At 46.8% G+C, this 19,186-nt stretch overlaps 1 protein-coding gene across 1 annotated transcript; it reads left to right on the forward strand.

Moving 5' to 3' along the window:
• Nucleotides 1–412: 412 nt before the first annotated feature.
• Nucleotides 413–4,602, forward strand: LOC117366896. Its single transcript, XM_033958873.1, has 3 exons — nucleotides 413–860; nucleotides 3,291–3,639; nucleotides 4,368–4,602. The coding sequence occupies exons 1-3, from the start codon at nucleotides 527–529 to the stop codon at nucleotides 4,600–4,602; spliced, it is 918 nt and encodes a 305-aa protein (XP_033814764.1). The 5' UTR covers nucleotides 413–526.
• Nucleotides 4,603–19,186: the final 14,584 nt, after the last annotated feature.

The following is a 19,186-nucleotide window of genomic DNA, read 5'->3' on the forward strand; positions in this document are numbered from 1 at the left end:
AGGGAGTGGGCGGGCTTCGGGGTCAGAGAAGCCTGAGCGCGTTGCGACGGCGAAGGGTGCTGGGCCCAAAAAATGCCTGGGAAAGTCGAAGTCGGGCAGGCAGGCGCCTGCTCGGCCTGTGGACCGCAGCGGGGCGGCTCCTGGCTTTGCTCAGGAGTCGGTGGTGGAGATGCATGGTGTCGGGTCAGCCCCTCCCACAGGGTTGGTGCAGCCGGGGTTGCTGGGGGCAGTGTCTGCGCCTAGCGCAGAAATATTGCATACTACACCGGGGTTGGGGGCGGATAGGTTATCTCAGGGGGACAGGGGACAGTCTCAACCCTCTCCTCAGCCTTCTACTGGTTGGGGGTCTGGTGGTTGGGGTGGGGGTCACATGGGTCCCTGGGGGTCTCCCTATGGCATGATTCCTTGGTGTTCCGGGCAGCAAGGTTGGGGTTCAGGTGTTTTCCCCCCGTCCTGGGGGGGTGGTGTGAATCCTGGTTGGTTGGGTGGCCCCTTACCTTTTGGTGTGGGAGGTCCTGGTTGGGGTATGCCGGGGGGTGGCGTTCCGGGCTCTGTTTCTGGCTGTGGTTTCTTTTCGCAGAGTCCATCAATGGTTCCGGAACACCAGTGGAGTGCGGCGGGAGCTGCTCCGGGTCCCTTTCTTGGCAGCGTGGATGGCGTCCCTGATAGACAGCGCGGCGTGGGAGCATCGGTGTCATCAGCATCGGAGGCAGCGGCTGTTGACGGAGGCGTCGCTGGTCCCGTGTCGGGAGTGGTGGTTGCTGGCCGTGGCGTCACTGTGGAGGAGCAACGTCCGGTGGCGTCTGCTGAGGCTGCTGCTAGTGGCCTCTCCTTGGCTGAGGCTGGACCTTCCACGTCAGGTACTATTGCGCCTGCTGGGGATTCTGGGGTAAAACCTGGGGGTAGGAAGGGTAAGGGGAAGCGGCGGCGCAGAAGGGATTCGTCCTCTTCGAGCCGGTCTTCCTCTTCGTCCTCGTCTTCCTCATCGGCGTCTTCTTCCCCTCGGGCTGGGCCGGTTAAGGAGGGAGGTCCAGTGGGGACGGGGGGAGGGGTGCACCAAGGGGAGGGTAGAGGGGTGCCCGCGTTGGTCGCTTTGACGGAATTGTGGGAGCGAGTGCCGCGCGATTTACGGCGCAAGATTCGGCGCCGTGACTGTATTGACATTTTTCGTCTCTTGGAAGGCAGGGCACATCGGCGTAGTAGGAAAAAATCTAAACGAGCGGGGAGTGCAGTTAAACCTTTGCCTGTCCCGCGGTCCATCCTTAACTGGATACGAGCCTTCATGCGGCTGGCCAGTGTTTGGGGGAGGTACCGTCCCGAGGATTATGGTTTATTGTTAGCGTACGCTGAGTCGGTGCTTGATGCGTATCAGCGATTTGGGGGCTGGACGTGGTTGAACTACGACGAGGCGTTCAGGGATAAGATGGAAGAGAACACGCATATGTCGTGGGGCACGCAGGATGTGAATCTGTGGCTCACCCATATGTCTTCAAAGGCTGGGGGGCCCCCTGCGGGGGTGGGTCGTGCGTCGGCAGTTACTCCGGGCGGTGGGCGGCCCTTTCGGCCCGGGATGGGAGGGGGGGGTGGCGGAGGGGGACTCAGCGATGTGTGTTGGAGATTCAATAAATCTAGCTGTTCCTTCCCAGACTGTAGATTTCGACATGCCTGCTCGCAATGTGGGCAGCCGCATCCCCTCCTTAAGTGCCCTAAGAAGCCAGCGGGGGGTCCTCCGGGGGTTGGCAAGTAGAGGTGGGTTGAGTAGGGGTGGGTCGAGTGCGGTTCCTACTCCGGTTTTGGTTAGCATGTTGCTCCCTTGGCTTCGCGGTTATAGGCCGGTTCGTGTTGCTCTTATGTTGGAGCGGGGGTTTTCTGTGGGCTTTGAGATTCCATTTCGGGGGGAGTTGTTGGGGGTTCGGGCGCGTAATTCATCCTCGGTTACTCATTTGAGTGATGTGGTCCGTCGCAAATTGGAGGAGGAATTGCGGCTGGGCCGGATTGCGGGTCCTTTTCGGGAGCGGCCTTTTCCGGTTATGATGGTGTCTCCTCTGGCGGTGATTCCTAAAAAGGAACCCGGCAAGTTCCGGCTCATTCACAATTTATCCCGGCCTGTCGGGTCTTCTGTGAACGATGGGATTCCGAGGGATCTTTGCACGGTTCGTTATTCTTCCGTTGATTGTGCCTTGAGGCTCATTCTTAGGGCGGGCCGCGGTGCTTTGTTAGCCAAGGTGGATATTGAATCTGCTTTCCGCCTGTTGCCTGTTCATCCGCAGTCTTATCCGTTGTTAGGTTTTCGCTTTGACGGTGCTTATTTCTACGATCGTTGTTTGCCTATGGGATGTTCTATCTCGTGTTCCTATTTTGAGATGTTCAGCTCCTTCCTCCACTGGGTGGTGGTTCAGCGGGCTGGGTTGGATGCGGTCGTTCACTATCTCGATGATTTTCTGTTCATTGGACCGGCAGATTCAGATGACTGTTCGCGTCTGAAGGGTGCCTTTGAGTCCATGGCTGTGGAGTTTGGGATACCTTTGGCGCAGGACAAGTCTGAGGGTCCGGTGTCGTCTTTGGTGTTCCTCGGAATCGAGTTGGATACGGAGAATTTGGTAACTCGTCTCCCGGTAGGCAAAGTCAGACAGCTGCTCGGTCTGATCGAGCAGGTTTTGTCGGCGCGTAAATCTACCTTGCAGGTAGTTCAGTCCTTGATAGGCTCTCTTAATTTTGCCTGTCGGGTTTTGCCCATGGGGCGGGCCTTTTCGCGTAGATTAGCGGCTTCCACGGCGGGGGTTAAAGATAAGAGACATTTTTTGCGGCTGTCGGCGGGAGTCCGAGCGGATCTGCGTATGTGGGCTTGTTTTTTACGCGATTTTAATGGCTACTTACCTATGCAGGCACCCGAGGTGTCTAACTGTGACTTAGAGCTGTTCTCGGATGCGGCTGGTGGTGTTGGCTTTGGACTGTACTGTCAGGGGGCGTGGTGCGCGGAGCGCTGGCCACAGGCTTGGGTGGAGAAGAGTATTACGAGAAATATTACGCTCCTGGAATTGTTTCCTTTCATTGTGGCCTGTGACTTATGGGCGGATAGATTGCGGGATAGGAGGGTGGTGTTCTGGTGCGATAACATGGGTGTGGTGGAGGTGGTTAATAGACAGGTGGCGCGTTGTCTAGCGGTGAATGGGTTGGTGCGGGCCTTGGTTTTACGTTGTCTGCGTCTTAATTTGTTCCTTAGAGCACGACATGTCCCTGGCTTGCACAATGGCATTGCTGACGCTCTTTCTCGTTTCCATTTCTCGCAGTTTCGTCGGCTGGCGCCCGGGGCTCACGAAGAAGGTGCTTCGATGCCGGCGCATTTGTGGAGCCTGGTCGAGAAGGAGTGTGGGACATGCTCCGCCTGTCGGTAGCGCCGGCTACCTGGTCGCATTATTTAGCGGGATTCCGTTTGGTGGCTACTTTTCTGTTCAGCAGGGGCTGGGCACCTGGGGACGTGGCCGAATCCTTGCTAGAGGATTTCGTGTTGGATTCCTACAGGTCCCAGTTGTCACGGCGGGTGGTTCAAGGGCGTTTGGCTGGGTTTGCCTTCTTCTGTCGGGCGTTGGGTTGGTCTTGTCCCGCGTCGGGTTTCCTGGTCCGTCGCCTGCTTCGAGCGTTGGGGAGAGTGGTGCCTTGTAGACCGGATACTCGTTTACCTATTCGGCATGCCCTGTTGGTACGGTTGTTGGCAGTCTTGCCGGATTTGGCCCACTCTCCTTACGAGGCTAGCATGTTCCGGGCGACCTTTTCCCTTGCTTTCTTCGGTGCGTTGAGAGTGGGGGAGTTGTTGGTGAGTGCAGCTGACAGGGCCAGGGGGCGCGGTTTGTGTGTGCAACATGTGCGGTTAGGTGACAGCAGGGTGGAGATTCATGTGGTTAGCTCCAAGACAGATCAGGCGGGACGAGGTCAGTGGTTGGTTCTCCACGGGATTGAGGGTTGTATTTCTTGCCCGGTGTCTTGTTTGCGAGAGTTTTTGTTGATGAGGAGGGGGGAGTCCCCGATTTTGTTCGTTCATGTGGATGGGGCGCCTCTGTCCCGGTTTCAGTTTCTGGCGGTCTTGCGCCTAGCGCTGGCCCGTTGCGGGGAGGATCCTAGTCACTATGGCACGCATTCTTTTCGGATAGGTGCGGCCACTAGTGCTAGTGCGGCTGGGATGCCGGAAGCCGGTATCCGGCAGTTGGGGCGTTGGGCCTCAGGAGCCTTTCGTTCTTACATTAGACCGGCTGAGTTGGGCAGAGGGCAGGGGGGGAGAAGGGAGACTTAGTAAGTTGGGGATTGTTCTGTGGTATAAGGGGTGGAGTCCTTGTTTTTTGGTCTGTTGAATTTTGTTGTTTGCTTTGCAGATGCCGAGCGGAAATGTACGGCGGTGTGGATCATTGGCCATTCCTTCATCCACTGGGCCGGCGAGAGGGCCTTGTTGCGCCCGGGAGGACGACATCTTGGGCTGGGACATTTGGGCGTCCGGGTATCCTGGTGGGGGCAACGGGGTATGCGGTGGCATCAGCTTTTGCCGTTTTTGTCGCGTTTGCGGTCCTGTCCTCGTCGTCCGGACGTGATGATCCTCCATTTAGGGGGTAATGATGTTGATGCATTGCCGGCTAGGCAGTTGCTCAACATCATTAAGGATGACTTGAGGGTTCTTTTTGACTGGTTCCCGAGTACGAGGGTTGTTTGGTCGGATGTTATTCCGCGGCCTCGGTGTTTGGCGTCTCGACGCTGGACGCGAGGTTTGGCCAAATTTAATCGGCAGATGGGCAAGTGGGTTGTGTCCAGGGGTGGTCAGCAGATTTTGCACGGGTGGGTTGAGGTCGGTTGTGCGGGGCTCTTTCATAAGGATAAGGTGCATTTGTCTGATGTGGGGTGGGACTTGCTTTTGGATGACTTTGCAGTGTGTTGCGAGAGTGTGCTGGGTTTATGTTAGCCGTAGCTTGGTTTCTTGGGGGGTGGCCTGTGGGATCACAGGCCTGTGGCGGATCTCCCGAGCTACTGGGTCATTGGGGCTCATCCGGTGATGAGCGGTGGGCCGGCGGGGTGCCGTGCCTGGTGGGTCAGGTGACCTGACAATGGGGCATGAGGGCCATGCCACCCCTCTGACCCTTGCTGTGGTGGCAGGGTCGAGGGCACTAAAGTTTATGGGTAGCTCGGGAGGAGCTCTGGGAGTTCAGGTGAACTAATGTTATAATGTTATAATGTTATTATGTATATTTGAATTATATTATGCTAATTGTTATAATTAATAAATTGAGCTGCGGTTAATTACCAACAAGGGTTGTCTGAGTGTTATTGGAGTAATACAGGGGGTATGGGGAAAGGGGGGGGGGGGAATCAAGGAGTTGGGTTATAGGGCAACTGCGGACATGTCCAGATCCCGCTGTTAAGAGTAGCCCGAGACCCCGTGTCGATGGGCGTAGTATAACACGGGGCTGGCTGGCCTGCGTGTTGCCCATCGGCCGGGGCGGTAGGAGGGGCGGCGATAGTGGAGGGGCTTTAGGATTGGAGGGGGTTAGTGTAGGGGATTCAAAGGGATTGGAGGAAACGGGAGCGCGCGGTGGGGGGGGGGGCGAGTGACTTGATAAAAGGGGGAGGTGTGGAGGACTCAACCGTCGTGGGTCCTCCTGAGGCGAATTTCCCTCCCACCCACCCCCATATTTTTCCGTTAGTGGCGAGTAGCTCGGGGGCGGATCTCCCGAGCTACTGGGTCATTGGGGCTCATCCGGTGATGAGCGGTGGGCCGGCGGGGTGCCGTGCCTGGTGGGTCAGGTGACCTGACAATGGGGCATGAGGGCCATGCCACCCCTCTGACCCTTGCTGTGGTGGCAGGGTCGAGGGCACTAAAGTTTATGGGTAGCTCGGGAGGAGCTCTGGGAGTTCAGGTGAACTAATGTTATAATGTTATAATGTTATTATGTATATTTGAATTATATTATGCTAATTGTTATAATTAATAAATTGAGCTGCGGTTAATTACCAACAAGGGTTGTCTGAGTGTTATTGGAGTAATACAGGGGGTATGGGGAAAGGGGGGGGGGGGAATCAAGGAGTTGGGTTATAGGGCAACTGCGGACATGTCCAGATCCCGCTGTTATTGAATTTCCTCCCCATCTTCCTTTTGTTTCATGTTAGTATAGTCCAATTTAAAAAAAAAAAAAAAATTCTTTATTGATTTTCCAAATCTCAGTAGTGCGATACATAAATATATCACATATAATAAGTCAATAAAAGCACATTCAACTTACAAATATGCATAACCAACCATTTTCTCCCACCCAATAATTATTCAATAAAAGATAGAAACATAGATTTTCCTGAAAACCTTACCCTATTCAAAATTAATAATAACCTCCCATCTGCCCACCCACCCCCAGTGTAAATATTCAAAGATCAATTTAGGACATGAATAACCCCCCTCCCCCCTTCCCTAGATGTGTACGATAATAAACAAAAACTGACTCACAATCAAAGACCTACTATAATGAGGTAATATAAGATGTCCAATTGGTTTAATATTATTCACGCCATTTGCTTAAGTTGTTTTATGCTCCTTTTTAATTGTATTATCTTTGTCGTTTTTATCCTGAACTTTGTTTTCCTCATTATATTTTATCTGTATCTCACTTAGAAGTTGGATAAGTGACAGTATCAAATTTTAATAAAAACTTGAAACTTGAATCCGAATAATATGACTGACCCTGGCCAAGGATGCCTAAGGAGTTGTGACTCCCGGTTAAAGATCACCGCTCAGTTCTAACTGGCTTTGCAGGACATTTGTGATGAGATATCTGCTGAATAAGTTATGAACACAGTACAAGGGTGAGCAGGTCCCCTCTTCCTGAGGCAGTCAGAAATAAAGTATTCGCTAGATCTCTCGGCAGCAAATGGCATGGAAGCAACACAGAGAAAAGTCAAATGCATCCAGACAGTCGTGCAACCTGTTCGAGTTCACCAACCTTTTACAGCTGATGATAACAGTGCAAATGCATCCTTATTTTATTGCTGTTATTGTTTAAAAGGCTGAGTCCTTGATTCAGTGAAGGTGCAATTGATATTCTCGCATTTACCGGTTCTGTTCATTTCTGTTTCTTTGTCTTTTTTTGTGGTACTTGAAAACTAGGTCAAAGCTAATGTTTTCTGACAATGCCTTCTGCTGCGTTTTCTCTGGCACCAGAAAGCAATATAAGGAGACAGAATTAAAGTTTTAGGAAATGCTGTTTCTCAATATCTTTGCGCCTTTTATACGCAGCTGTCATTAGTAGGATTACCAGGTGTTCAGGAAAACCTGGACATGTCCTCTTTTTAGAGGACTGTCTAGGTGCCCAGAAGGAGTTTGTCCGGGTTTTGGAAGTCCTGAGCTTGGAGGCCGTGTCTGGAAGCCTTTGTGCATGCATGATCGTCACAGTGATGACGTCATATGCGCATTTGCATGATGCCACTGCGTTGATGTCTGTGCATGCGCGAAGGCTTCCAAATGCAGCCTTCGAGTTTGGGGAGGTTCATGTGGGGGCGGAGTCAGAGGCAGAATGGGGTGGGGCCAGGCATCCTCTTTTTTTCAAAGAGGAAATCTGGCAACCCTAGTCATTAGTAAATTCTTGCTTTGACTTCCTGTTTCTTAAAAATGTCTTCCACTTCATGATAGGCCTCATTCATTAATACACTCTTTATACTTGCCTATTTATGTGGCCAATCTGGCCAGTTAAGTGCTGAATGTTGGCACTTAACTGGCCAATTGCTGAATCTGCCCCTGGAATGCCCCTAAACAGCTGTTTTTTAGTTTAGTGCTATCCAGCTATTTTCACCAACACTAAGGCCCAGATTCTCTATACAGCACCGATATCGGTGACCATCTACAAAGCGGCTGTCAATCATGTGGCAATCACATGACAGCGTAGTATAAAGAATCATGCCTCCGGGAAAGATAGGGGCTGGAAATATAGGCCAGAGTTTTCCAGGCCTACTTATCTTTATCGTAAATCACACCTACATAGCTCTAGGCTGCCTAATACCACTTCCAGCATTAGCCACGCTCACAGTGGCATTAGGAAGCCTAAAGCATCTACAGAGGCATAATTCCAGTGCTGATTTTTTTTTAGGCGCTGATAGGTGCCTTGAAACTCAGTTAAAAACCATCATTTAAACGGCATTTTTTACTGAGCTTGAGTACCTACCAGCGCCTATAAAACTTGGCGTCAGAGAATTCAGGCCTTACTGGTTAAATGCCACTGAAAATTAGCAGCCTCATACAGGAGAATTGAAAGCCAGCTATACAAACCGAGGCATGAGGAATTCTGTACAGGTATCAGCGCATGTAAAGTGTATTAAAATATATGCTGATAAGGTAACTTAGGCGTTTGAAGTAAGCAGAGAGTACACTGCCTGCTTTTAATGTGTGCACAATGTGAGAATTTTTGCACAAGATTCCGGGATAGCATAGAGGGTTTAACAGAGAGAATTTCTCCGGTAGGCCGGATTATTGAAAAGCCGCTGTAAGTTTGTCACTGGCAGGCTCCTAGATCGGGCCTATTGGTGACTAACTTAAGGGTTTTAATTGGTTCTAAGTGGCATGATAATTGGTCACATCATTAAAAACCAATTGAAACCTCGTTAAAAAAAAAAAAAATTAAGCGACACTATTTGGTCTCCAGGACCGGTACCTAGGTCCATGGCACCTAGCATCACCTAGTAACATTGAAGTCTGAAAGTGGGTGTGTTTAGGGGGCGTCAGCCTTTGGCGTCACTAGGCGACATTAGCCATAATTCTGCCAGGACCTTAGTTGCTGGAAATGCAGGCCTGTAAAACCCTGGCCTACATTTCCAGCGCCCAGGGTCCTTGCTAGGCACCAGTATCCCCAATTCTGAAAGCAGCGCCTGGCCGTGACTGACATGAGGCCGGCACCCATTTCTAAGGTATCCACTGTGGCAGGCGCCGCTTACAGAATCAGCCCCTTTGACTTGTTACACAAGTGGAAAGAATAGGGACCCCCTAGACCTGCTCCCATGCCCACCCAGTTCCACCCATCCCTGCCCTGTAATACCCTAGTCTCACCCTTGCACCCCCCCCCCCCGCTGCTTGCTTTTGTCGGGGAGGGAGGAAGTCTGCACATGCATGCGTTTGACATCATGTGGCATCCGCGCATGCGAGGACTTCCTCCCTGTCCGACACGATTTGAGGAGGCTTTTCAAAACCCGGACAAAGTGTCAGTGTTTTGAAAAGCCATCTGGACACCTGGGGAAATCCGGATATCTGGTAACCCTAGGAAATAAGCCCCTGCAAGTTTGAAAGGCAAATGTTAAGTAACAAAAACGTCCAAACAAAGTAAAAGCATATAAGAACATAAGAAGTGCCTCTGCTGGGTCAGACCAGAGGTCCATCACGCCCAGCAGTCCGCTTGCGCAGTGGCCCAACAGGTCCAGGATCTGTGTAGTAGTCCTCTATCTATACCCCTCTATCCCCTTTTCCTTCAGAAAATTGTCCAATCCCTTCTTGAATCCTAATACCGCACACTGTCCTATCACGCCCTCTGGAAGCTCATTCCAGGTGTCCACCACCCGTTGGATGAAGAAAAACTTCCTAGCATTGGTTTTGAATCTGTCCCCTTTCAGCTTTTCCCTCTCGTTCTTGTAGTTTTCAAAAGTTTGAAGAATCTGTCCCTCTCCACTTTCTCTATGCCCTTCATGATCTTGTAAGTCTCTATCATATCCCCTCTAAGTCTCCTCTTCTCCAGGGAAAAGAGTCCCGGTTTCTCCAATCTTTCTCTATCTCTCTCTCTCTATTTCTGTCTCTCTTCCTTTCTCTCTCTCTCTTTCTTTCTATCTCTCTTTCTCTATTTCTCTCCATCTCCCTTTCTCTCTCTCTTTCTGTCCGTCTCTACTCTCTCTATGCCCTTCATGATCTTGTAAGTCTCTATCATATCCCCTCTAAGTCTCCTCTTCTCCAGGGAAAAGAGTCCCAGTTTCTCCAATCTTTCTCTATCTCTCTCTCTCTCTTTCTTTCTATCTCTCTTTCTCTATTTCTCTCCATCTCCCTTTCTCTCTCTCTTTCTGTCCGTCTCTACTCTCTCTATGCCCTTCATGATCTTGTAAGTCTCTATCATATCCCCTCTAAGTCTCCTCTTCTCCAGGGAAAAGAGTCCCAGTTTCTCCAATCTTTCTCTATCTCTCTCTCTCTCTCTTTCTTTCTATCTCTCTTTCTCTATTTCTCTCCATCTCCCTTTCTCTCTCTCTTTCTGTCCGTCTCTACTCTCTCTATGCCCTTCATGATCTTGTAAGTCTCTATCATATCCCCTCTAAGTCTCCTCTTCTCCAGGGAAAAGAGTCCCAGTTTCTCCAATCTTTCTCTATCTATCTCTCTCTCTCTATTTCTGTCTCTCTTCCTTTCTCTCTCTCTCTTTCTTTCTATCTCTCTCTCTCTCTCTCTATTTCTCTCTGTCTCCCTTTCTCTCTCTCTTTCTGTCCCTCTCTACTCTCTCTATGTCCTTCATGATCTTGTAAGTCTCTATCATATCCCCTCTAAGTCTCCTCTTCTCCAGGGAAAAGAGTCCCAGTTTCTCCAATCTTTCTCTATCTATCTCTCTCTATTTCTGTCTCTCTTCCTTTCTCTCTCTCTCTTTCTTTCTATCTCTCTCTCTCTATTTTTCTCTGTCTCCCTTTCTCTCTCTCTTTCTGTCCCTCTCTACTCTCTCTATGCCCTTCATGATCTTGTAAGTCTCTATCATATCCCCTCTAAGTCTCCTCTTCTCCAGGGAAAAGAGTCCCAGTTTCTCCAATCTTTCTCTATCTCTCTCTCTCTATTTCTGTCTCTCTTCCTTTCTCTCTCTCTCTATTTTTCTCTGTCTCCCTTTCTCTCTCTCTTTCTGTCCCTCTCCACTTTCTCTATGCCCTTCATGATCTTGTAAGTCTCTATCATATCCCCTCTAAGTCTCCTCTTCTCCAGGGAAAAGAGCCCCAGTTTCTCCAGTCTCTCAGTGTATGAAAGGTTTTCCATACCTTTTATCAAACGTGTCGCTCTCCTCTGAACCCTCTCGAGTATTGCCATATCTTTATTAAGGTACGGTGACCAATATTGGACGCAGTACTCCAGATGCGGATGCACCATCGCCCGATACAACGACAGGATAACTTCTTTCGTTCTGGCTATAAAACCCTTCTTGATTATACCTAACATTCTGTTCGCTCTCTTAGCGGCCGCTGCGCACTGTGCTGACGGCTTCATTGACTTGTCCACTATTACCCCCAAGTCCCTTGCTTGTTCTTGTGCGCTTAAATATGAGCCTCTCAAAAATTTCAAGTGGAAACAAAGAAACAAGTGCACACTGTGCTAACACAGTCGTTTTTAGGTTTAGACATGTGCACAAGCTGCGTTTACTACTACTACTACTACTATTTATTATTTCTATAGTGCTGAAAGGTGTACGCAGTGCTGTACATTTTAACATACAATAGACAGTCAGAAGAGCATACAATCTAATTTAGACAGAACATTTCAGGGTTGGGGAGGTTATAGTGGATATAGGTATCTGACAGCTGCAGGGGCTTTAGCTGGGATTTGAACACTGCCAGGGACGTAGCACGACATATTGACTCAGGCAACCTGTTCCAGGCATACAGCGCCGCAAGAAAGAAGGGAGGGAGTCTGGAGTTAGCAGTGGAAGGGAACGGTACAAATAAGAGGGACTTGCCCGATTTGCGGAGATCATGGGGGGGGAGCATAGGGGGAGATGAGCGAGGAGAGGTATCGGGGGGGCTTCAGAGCGAATTCACTTGTAGCAAGAGGAGTTTAAATTGTATTCGGCAAAGGACGGGGAGCCAATGAAGCGACTTGAGGAGGGGGGTAATGTGAGAATAGCGGCTCTCACGGAATATGAGTCGAGCAGCAGCATTTTGAATGGATTGAAGAGGCGAGAGAAAGGCGCGCGGGAGGCCCGAGAGAAGTACGTTACAGTAGTCTAAGCACGAGGTGACAAGAACGTGAACAAGGGTTTTAGTCGTGTGTTCAGAGAGAAGAGGACGGATTTTGGTAATGTTATAGAGGAGGAAGTGACAGGATTTGGCGGTCTGTTGGATCTGAGCAGAGGAGAGAGAGGAGTCCAAGATCACCCCAAGGTTGCAAGCCGACAAGACAGGGAGGAGGATAGCGTTATCCACAGAGATCGAGAAGGGCGAGAGGGGGGAGGCGGGTTTGGGGGGAAAGACAAGGAGCTCAGTTTTAGCCAAATTCAGTTTGAGAACCTTGTACACATGTATCTGGCATAATCCCCCTCTATTTGCCATAGGTGTGCCCCGTATAAAATTTACATGCAGCTTGCTTCTTGCGGTAATAATTCATCCACGCGCTCAGACATCTGTGTGCGGCTCTGCTGTGATCCTTTTTGCATTTCCCTCGATGTAACTTTGTTTATCTCTAGGGCTGGATGCATGACCTCTGATGGGAAATTCTGTGTTCTTTTCTTGCGTTGCTTTTTGTAGGTCTTTTATCACTATTGCGACAGAATATTTTAATCATTAATTTTAGCTGGTCTTCTAGATAATTTCTTCCAATTAAAGAGTGATGGATTTCTCCCTATCTTTAAAAGGTTCTATTTATCAAAATGCAATAATATTGTAATGTGTGTTGTTAGTAAATAGACTCAATTGAAATTGATGGGACCTATTTATTAACAACGTGCGTTAATGTGTGACAATATGCACTATAATGTATTATTGTATTTTGATAAATAGACCACAGAAATGAGAACAAAACTTCACCGAGTTTATAAATGGCATCAAGATCAGGTTTGCAAATTTGCTGAATAATATTAATTGACTCAATCAGTGAAAATATTCAACCCACAAAATTTCTTTTTCCCAGACTATAAAAACAAATTCAGGTGGAGATGAAATGTATTCAGTTCCTTGTGTTGCGAACATATTTAGGATTGTTAAAACAAGAATTGCCATGGAAACAGGAGGAAGAGAAATCACATTGCTAAACAAGAGGCATAGCAAATACCCAGCAAGATTCATTTTTCTTAATTATTTTTGCAGTTTAACATTTCGCTGGGGCTGCTCTTATATATTTGCATAGTTTGGGAAAAAAATTGACCTTTAAACTTTCTGCAAGCTTGCTTTGTCAGTGTGTCCTGTTTGAGTATAGACTCCATTTGGCCGATAATCAGATTGGCTAACTCCCACGGTTGGTGCAGATGGTGGATATTCAGTGGCAGAAAACGTTCCCTCTAAGCTGAGCAGGAGTCCTCCACCCACAGTCTCACCAATAGAGGGTGCTGTTTTACTGTCACATTTTTCAATTGTGAGGGACAGGCAAGTTCTGCAGGACTCCAGGGAACATACCTGTCCTTAGCGACTGAAAATATTCCACCCCCTAGTGGTAGCAATGCAGCTGGAGGACACCTGCTCAGCTTAGAGGGAACAGACTGGCATTGAATATCCAAATTGTTTTTTGCTGGTGTAAACTTAAGCAGCTAAGTCAAATATTATGCACTGGCTGGTTAAGTTTATAGCGGCCAAAGATAGGGCTGCTATTTGTGCGGCCCGATTTGGCCACTAAACTTGACCGGTCACTGTTGAAAATTATTGCTTAACTTTTAGCTGCTAACTGGGAATGTTCAGCGTAGAAAACCAGTTATCTAATGATAAATATTTGCTTTTAGCCGGTTAAACACTATTTAATTGGTCAGCACTGTTTCTGGTCGGTTAAATATTGCTGAATATTGGCTTTCCCCCCAGTACTTTTCTTCAACCTCCGTTAGCCATTATGTTGAAATTTTGCCTCGCTATGTAGGCTACCTCTGCATGCTAATTCTGTATATGCAAAATTAGAATACAGTGTTCTCCCGGTCAATCACGGTTCGCTGTTCGCGGTCCCGGTCATTTGCGGATTTTGCGACCGCGAATGACCGGGCAGGAGAGGACAGCCACAGCGGCAGGAGAGAGCATCCGGAGCGCTGGCGAGTGAAGGAAATCACTCGCGATATGATCCACCTGCCTCTTCCTGCACTAAAGTTGGGCCTCACCAATCAGGAGTTGCGTGTCAAAGCAGCTTCTGATGAGTGAGGCCCGACTTTAGTCAGGAAGAGGCGGGCGGAGCATACTGCGAGTGATTTCCTTCACTCGCCGGCGCTCCAGCTGCTCTCTCCTGCCTCCCTGGGTGCCCTCTCCTATCTCCCCCGCTAAAAACCATATTCATGGTCTTTCAGCATTTGCGGGGGTTCCTGAAACGAATGCGTGCTTACCGCAAATTGAAAAACTACTACCATGGGGTGCTCAGGAATCCCGCAGTAGTGTTGGGATTGGTACGTGCTTCCCATGTGCTAAAAATAGATTTATTTTTTAGTTCCGGGAGGTGCATTGGGGCGGAAAGTGTATTCTGCACTAATTTGGTTAGCGCAGCTACAATGGCACACACTAGCCAATTAGCATAGGATTAGCGTGTGAGCCCTTAGGTCCTGATTCTATAAAAGATGCCTACAATTAGGCACCTAGATCGGCGTGCTTAGCTGATCTAGGTGCCCAATTTAATTTTCTTAATTGGTTTAATAGGCACTGTTAATTGAAAGAGCCATTAAAAACGATAAAAAGCCATTAAAAAAGATTTAAAAAAGACATAAAAATTGGAAAGAATCTAATCTTCGCAAAAAAACCTCAATAAAAATTACTGAACTTAATAAAAAAGATAAAAAATTAATCAAAAAAATATTTGCCAGGAGACGCCTACAACCGTCTCTTGTCAATTTTCTCTTGTGTGTGGATGGGGTCGGCATGGCATGAGGGAGTAGGCATCCCTCCTGTCAATTTTCTCTCATGAGGGGAGGATTCCCGGTGCCACATTCGTTGGGGTCGTCGGGGTGGGCCATCATTGATAGTGGGGGACTTACTGTATTTTCATTTTTTTTAATGGGACAGATATTTTTGCATGTGTCTTGTGTCCTGTTTCTAGCTCTATAGGTTTTGGGAAACTCTTCTAGAATTCTTGTTGAAGACTTACAAAGAGATGACAGGTTAGCCAGTTCCAGGCTAGAAACTTTTTGACTAGCCCTGGTTTTGACCTTCTATCTCAAAGCAGTGTAGAACTTGTAGTGCCTGATCCTGCCCATTGAAATCAATGCAGCAAGTCCCATAATGCAATAGGATAGGGTGTCTGAAATCCAGGACTCTCCCATATTCTTTAGCCAGGAACTGGATAACTTGGCATCTCTGTTCTTGGATTTACAATCCTGACTCCTGTGAAGTTCTGGTAACTATTGTATTACTGCTTTGCCCTTCTTGCTCAGACAAAAAGAATAATTGCTGTAGCCTCTCCTTTTCCAGGATTAGTGGCTTCCTGCTGCTATTATACTCAAGAGTTGCTTATTTTCTTCCTTCTTCTCTTAAAAAGCAGGGGATGTACTGCACTTTCAGGGAAGTGCAGAGGCCAAAGCAAATACTTCAGTAGAGCCACTAGAGGTCTCTTCCATCTAAGCAAGACAGAATTTTAGGGCTTTCCATATGAGCAATCTAAAAGACTTTGCAACTGCATGACCCCTCAGGTTTGGGGGTACCTTCAACTGCTCCAATGATTCCTAAGTTTGTGACTTTAAGCCATGTTTCAAAATCTCCTATCCAGAGGCTACAATGCTCCCCTGCTCCCATGGGTCCTGTCCAGAGGCTACAGCTTCATTTGCTTCAGTTCGTATTACTACCAAGGCTTCAGCAGTTAGAATTCCAATTCAGGCTATTCTACCTTTCCTTCAGCACCCCCCCCCCCCCCCTGCTCCTAAGGCTCCAGCTTCTGGTATTCAAGCCTTGTTTCCAGGGACTGTCATACTGCAGATTTCAGTTTCAGAAACTCTAGCCTTTGCGATTCCTGTTTCCAGTTCAGACAATATAGCTCCAAAGACTCCAGTTTCCATAGTTTCCAACCTAGCCTCGAGGGATTTCACATTCCTGGATCTAGCTTCTGTGAATTCTAGGGCGACTTCAAAGACTCTGGTGCTGGAGATTTCAAGGATGCTCCTTATTTGACAGCTTGACCCAAAATGGTTTTATTGCTATTGACATTTTGAACCTGGACAGAAATAGGCTGCAAAGAGGCAAAGGGGATCACTCTTGCCCCGTCACTATACCAAAAATGATTCTGCCAATAATTTCTGGGGAACTGGCTGCCCCTTTGGAGGTAATGGTGGTGGTGCAAGCTGTTGCTGATACCTGGAGATGGAAGCAGAGAGTGATACATTGCCTAATGTTGGAAATGGAAAGGATCAAATGGGTTGAGGTGAGTTGGGTGATACTCTTGGGTGTGTTGGGTAGTCATTAGGGCTTTGGGTTATGATGGGAGTGGATATTGGTGGTATGACATGACTAAATTAATGGCCTTAATAACGATTCTTCTCAGTGATGACAATAATCAGTATTCAAAAATATCAACAAACACCACACTCTCCTCTATCTTAATATTCTTGATTTCACTTATTGCTTATATCACTTATTAGCAATTAGTTCTCATATGCTGAAAACATTTCAAGAACCTTTCTTCCAAATTTTCATGCATGGCCTCAGCGGCTCCACTTGAGTATCATATTTCATGTAGTGCTCAAGCCTAAAAGTACGACTAAGTCCAAAAAAGGAAAATTGTCACAGAAACTTAAAAGAACCCAACAACAAGGCAAAAAAGGTCAAGTTCCGTGAATGATTGCAGGACTGGAAAAACACCAATACTCAATGCTAACAAAGATTGAAGAAATTAAATCAATTAGAGGAATATTAGTGATAGGTACCCTCAGTGCGCAGGTTCAGCGACGGGAGCGAACTCCAATGCTTCATGTGAAAAGGTAGAGGTGAAATGTAGTGAAATCACGAACTGCAATCACTCAGGGAACCCCCCAGCCAACTCCCCCCAAAAATCAAAAAAGCAACTTAGCTTCAGTGAATCTTTATCCGACGTCCAAGGGTGCGGGAACAAGACAGATGGCCCGCACCCTGTCTTGTTCCCGCACCCTTGGACGTCGGATGAAGATTCACTGAAGCTAAGTTGCTTTTTTGATTTTTGGGGGGAGTTGGCTGGGGGGGTTCCCTGAGTGATTGCAGTTTGTGATTTCACTACATTTCACCTGTGTTCATTGTGCACGTTTTTTTGGTGATAGTGTTATTTGATTTAAAACACACCCTTGGTACCCTATGATGGTGTGTAGGTGGGGGCTAGTTAGCCTTTACTTTTTCGCATGAAGCGTTGGAGTTCGCTCCCATCGCTAAACTTGCACACTGAAGGTACCTATCACTAATATTCCTCTAATTGATTTAATTTCTTCAATCTTTGTTAGCATTGAGTATTGGTGTTTTCCAGTCCTGCAATCACTCACGGAACCCTTGACCTTTTTTGCCTTGTTGGGTTCTTTCAAGCCTAAAAGTAGCAAGCCTCCTCATCAGCCTTTAAATTAATTTTCCTTAGTATTTTTTAAATAGTTAAATAACCTTAAAGCCAATAAATAACTTATCTCATGGGGCTCCAACAAGAATTCAGCATTTCACATTAAGAGCTATTTAAAAAAAATACTAAGGAAAATTAATAGGGAAAATTGCCCTATCAAGAAAAATTATAAAAACAAGATGAGAAAACCTGTAAACAACATAGAAAAATAAACAATTTTTTTGCCTACATACTCTTACTACCATATACCGGTACCCCCATTCCTATTTTCCTGTCCTCTAGCTTTGTTTTGGGGAATGGAGAATATGGAGGGGTTTAGAGAAGAAATAACAGAATAAAGACAAGAATACGTCCCAGTATCCTTGGCGCATTTGATTTCTTAGGACTTCTCCGAGATAAATATACAACAATAGCATTACAAATGTGTATAGAGCATTCTAACTTGATGTTTCATGCTACAGTTAACTAGTGAAAAAAAAAATGCTATATTCAAACGTGAATTGCTTTTAAAAGGAGGATTCCAGCATTTGAAATTCAGCCTTGTTACATAGTGAACAAAACTGAGTAGATTTTAGCAGTTATCAGTGGTAATTAAAGTAATAAAGTATAGCTAATTGTCTTAAAAATCAAAAACAGTAAAATTGCCTTGACAATTTCACTACCATAGTATTTATCGGTTAGACTTCCATTACATAAATGGTTTCATTTTTTTAGCAGCCCACAGAAACAGGATGGTTGGTTTTTTTGAGGGGGGGGGGAAATCATATTCTTTTCTATCATATTGACAATATACTTAGCTGTACACAAGGGGACCAGTTGGATTTTAGGTTCCAGCGAGCAATGGTTAGTGACACATGATATAGTGTAGACCAGTGGTCTCAAACTCGCGGCCCACTAGGTACTATTTTGAGGCCCTCGGTATGTTTATCATAATCACAAAAGTAAAATAAAACAGTTTCTTGATCATATGTCCCTTTAGCTATAAATTACAATATTATTATTAAGACTTAGCCGAAAGGAAAGATTTATAAACTATAAAGAGTTTTACCTCATACAAAGTTGTCATTTCCTTAATAAGACATTAACTAGTTTTTCTAAGGCCCTCCAAGTACCTACAAATTCAAAATGTGGCCCTGCAAAGGGTTTGAGTTTGAGACCACTGGTGTAGACAGTGAAGTACAGCACAGGGACCTGTGCTTTGCATCATGTTGATAAAGCCCATGTAAGAAGAACATTTTGAACAACGAAACCACTGAAGGCATATAGACCTATAGCAAAATTTCCAACATAAAGGGGATTAATGGTTTGTTCTCTTTCCTATCAACCCGCTTTCCTGTCGGGCTTTTTTATGCAGTTCCTTGATTTCTAATTCGGTATGCTTGCAGTAAAGTAGTACAAGTTTACAAGAATACTACTTTACTGCAAGCATACTGAATTAGAAATCAAGAAACTGCATAAAAAAAAAAGTCTGACAGGAAAGCAGGTTGATAGGAAAGGGAACAAACCATTAATCCCCTTTATGTTGGAAATTTTGTTATAGGTCTATATGCCTTCAGTGATTTCTTTGTTAAAAATGTTCTTTTTATATGGGCTTTATCAATATGATGCAAAGCACAGGTTCCTCTGTTGCACTTCACTGCCTACACTATATCATGCATCACTAACCATTGCTCCCTGGATCCTCCAATCCAACCAGTCCCCTTTTATATAGCTAAGTATATTGTCAATATGATAGAAAAAATGACTAGGTACTGTACGCCTACAGTG

The sequence above is a fragment of the Geotrypetes seraphini genome, chromosome 9, assembly GCF_902459505.1.
Source record: "Geotrypetes seraphini chromosome 9, aGeoSer1.1, whole genome shotgun sequence".
NCBI lineage: Eukaryota > Metazoa > Chordata > Amphibia > Gymnophiona > Dermophiidae > Geotrypetes > Geotrypetes seraphini.

Coding starts and splice junctions, on each gene's coding strand:
- LOC117366896 (XM_033958873.1), top strand. CDS start 527: ATGCCGGGGGGTGGCGTTCCGGGCTCTGTTTCTGGCTGTGGTTTCTTT. Junction 861..3,290: donor GGCTGGACCTTCCACGTCAG/GTACTATTGCGC, acceptor CATTTCTCGCAG/TTTCGTCGGCTGGCGCCCGG. Junction 3,640..4,367: donor GTCCGTCGCCTGCTTCGAGC/GTTGGGGAGAGT, acceptor TTTGCTTTGCAG/ATGCCGAGCGGAAATGTACG.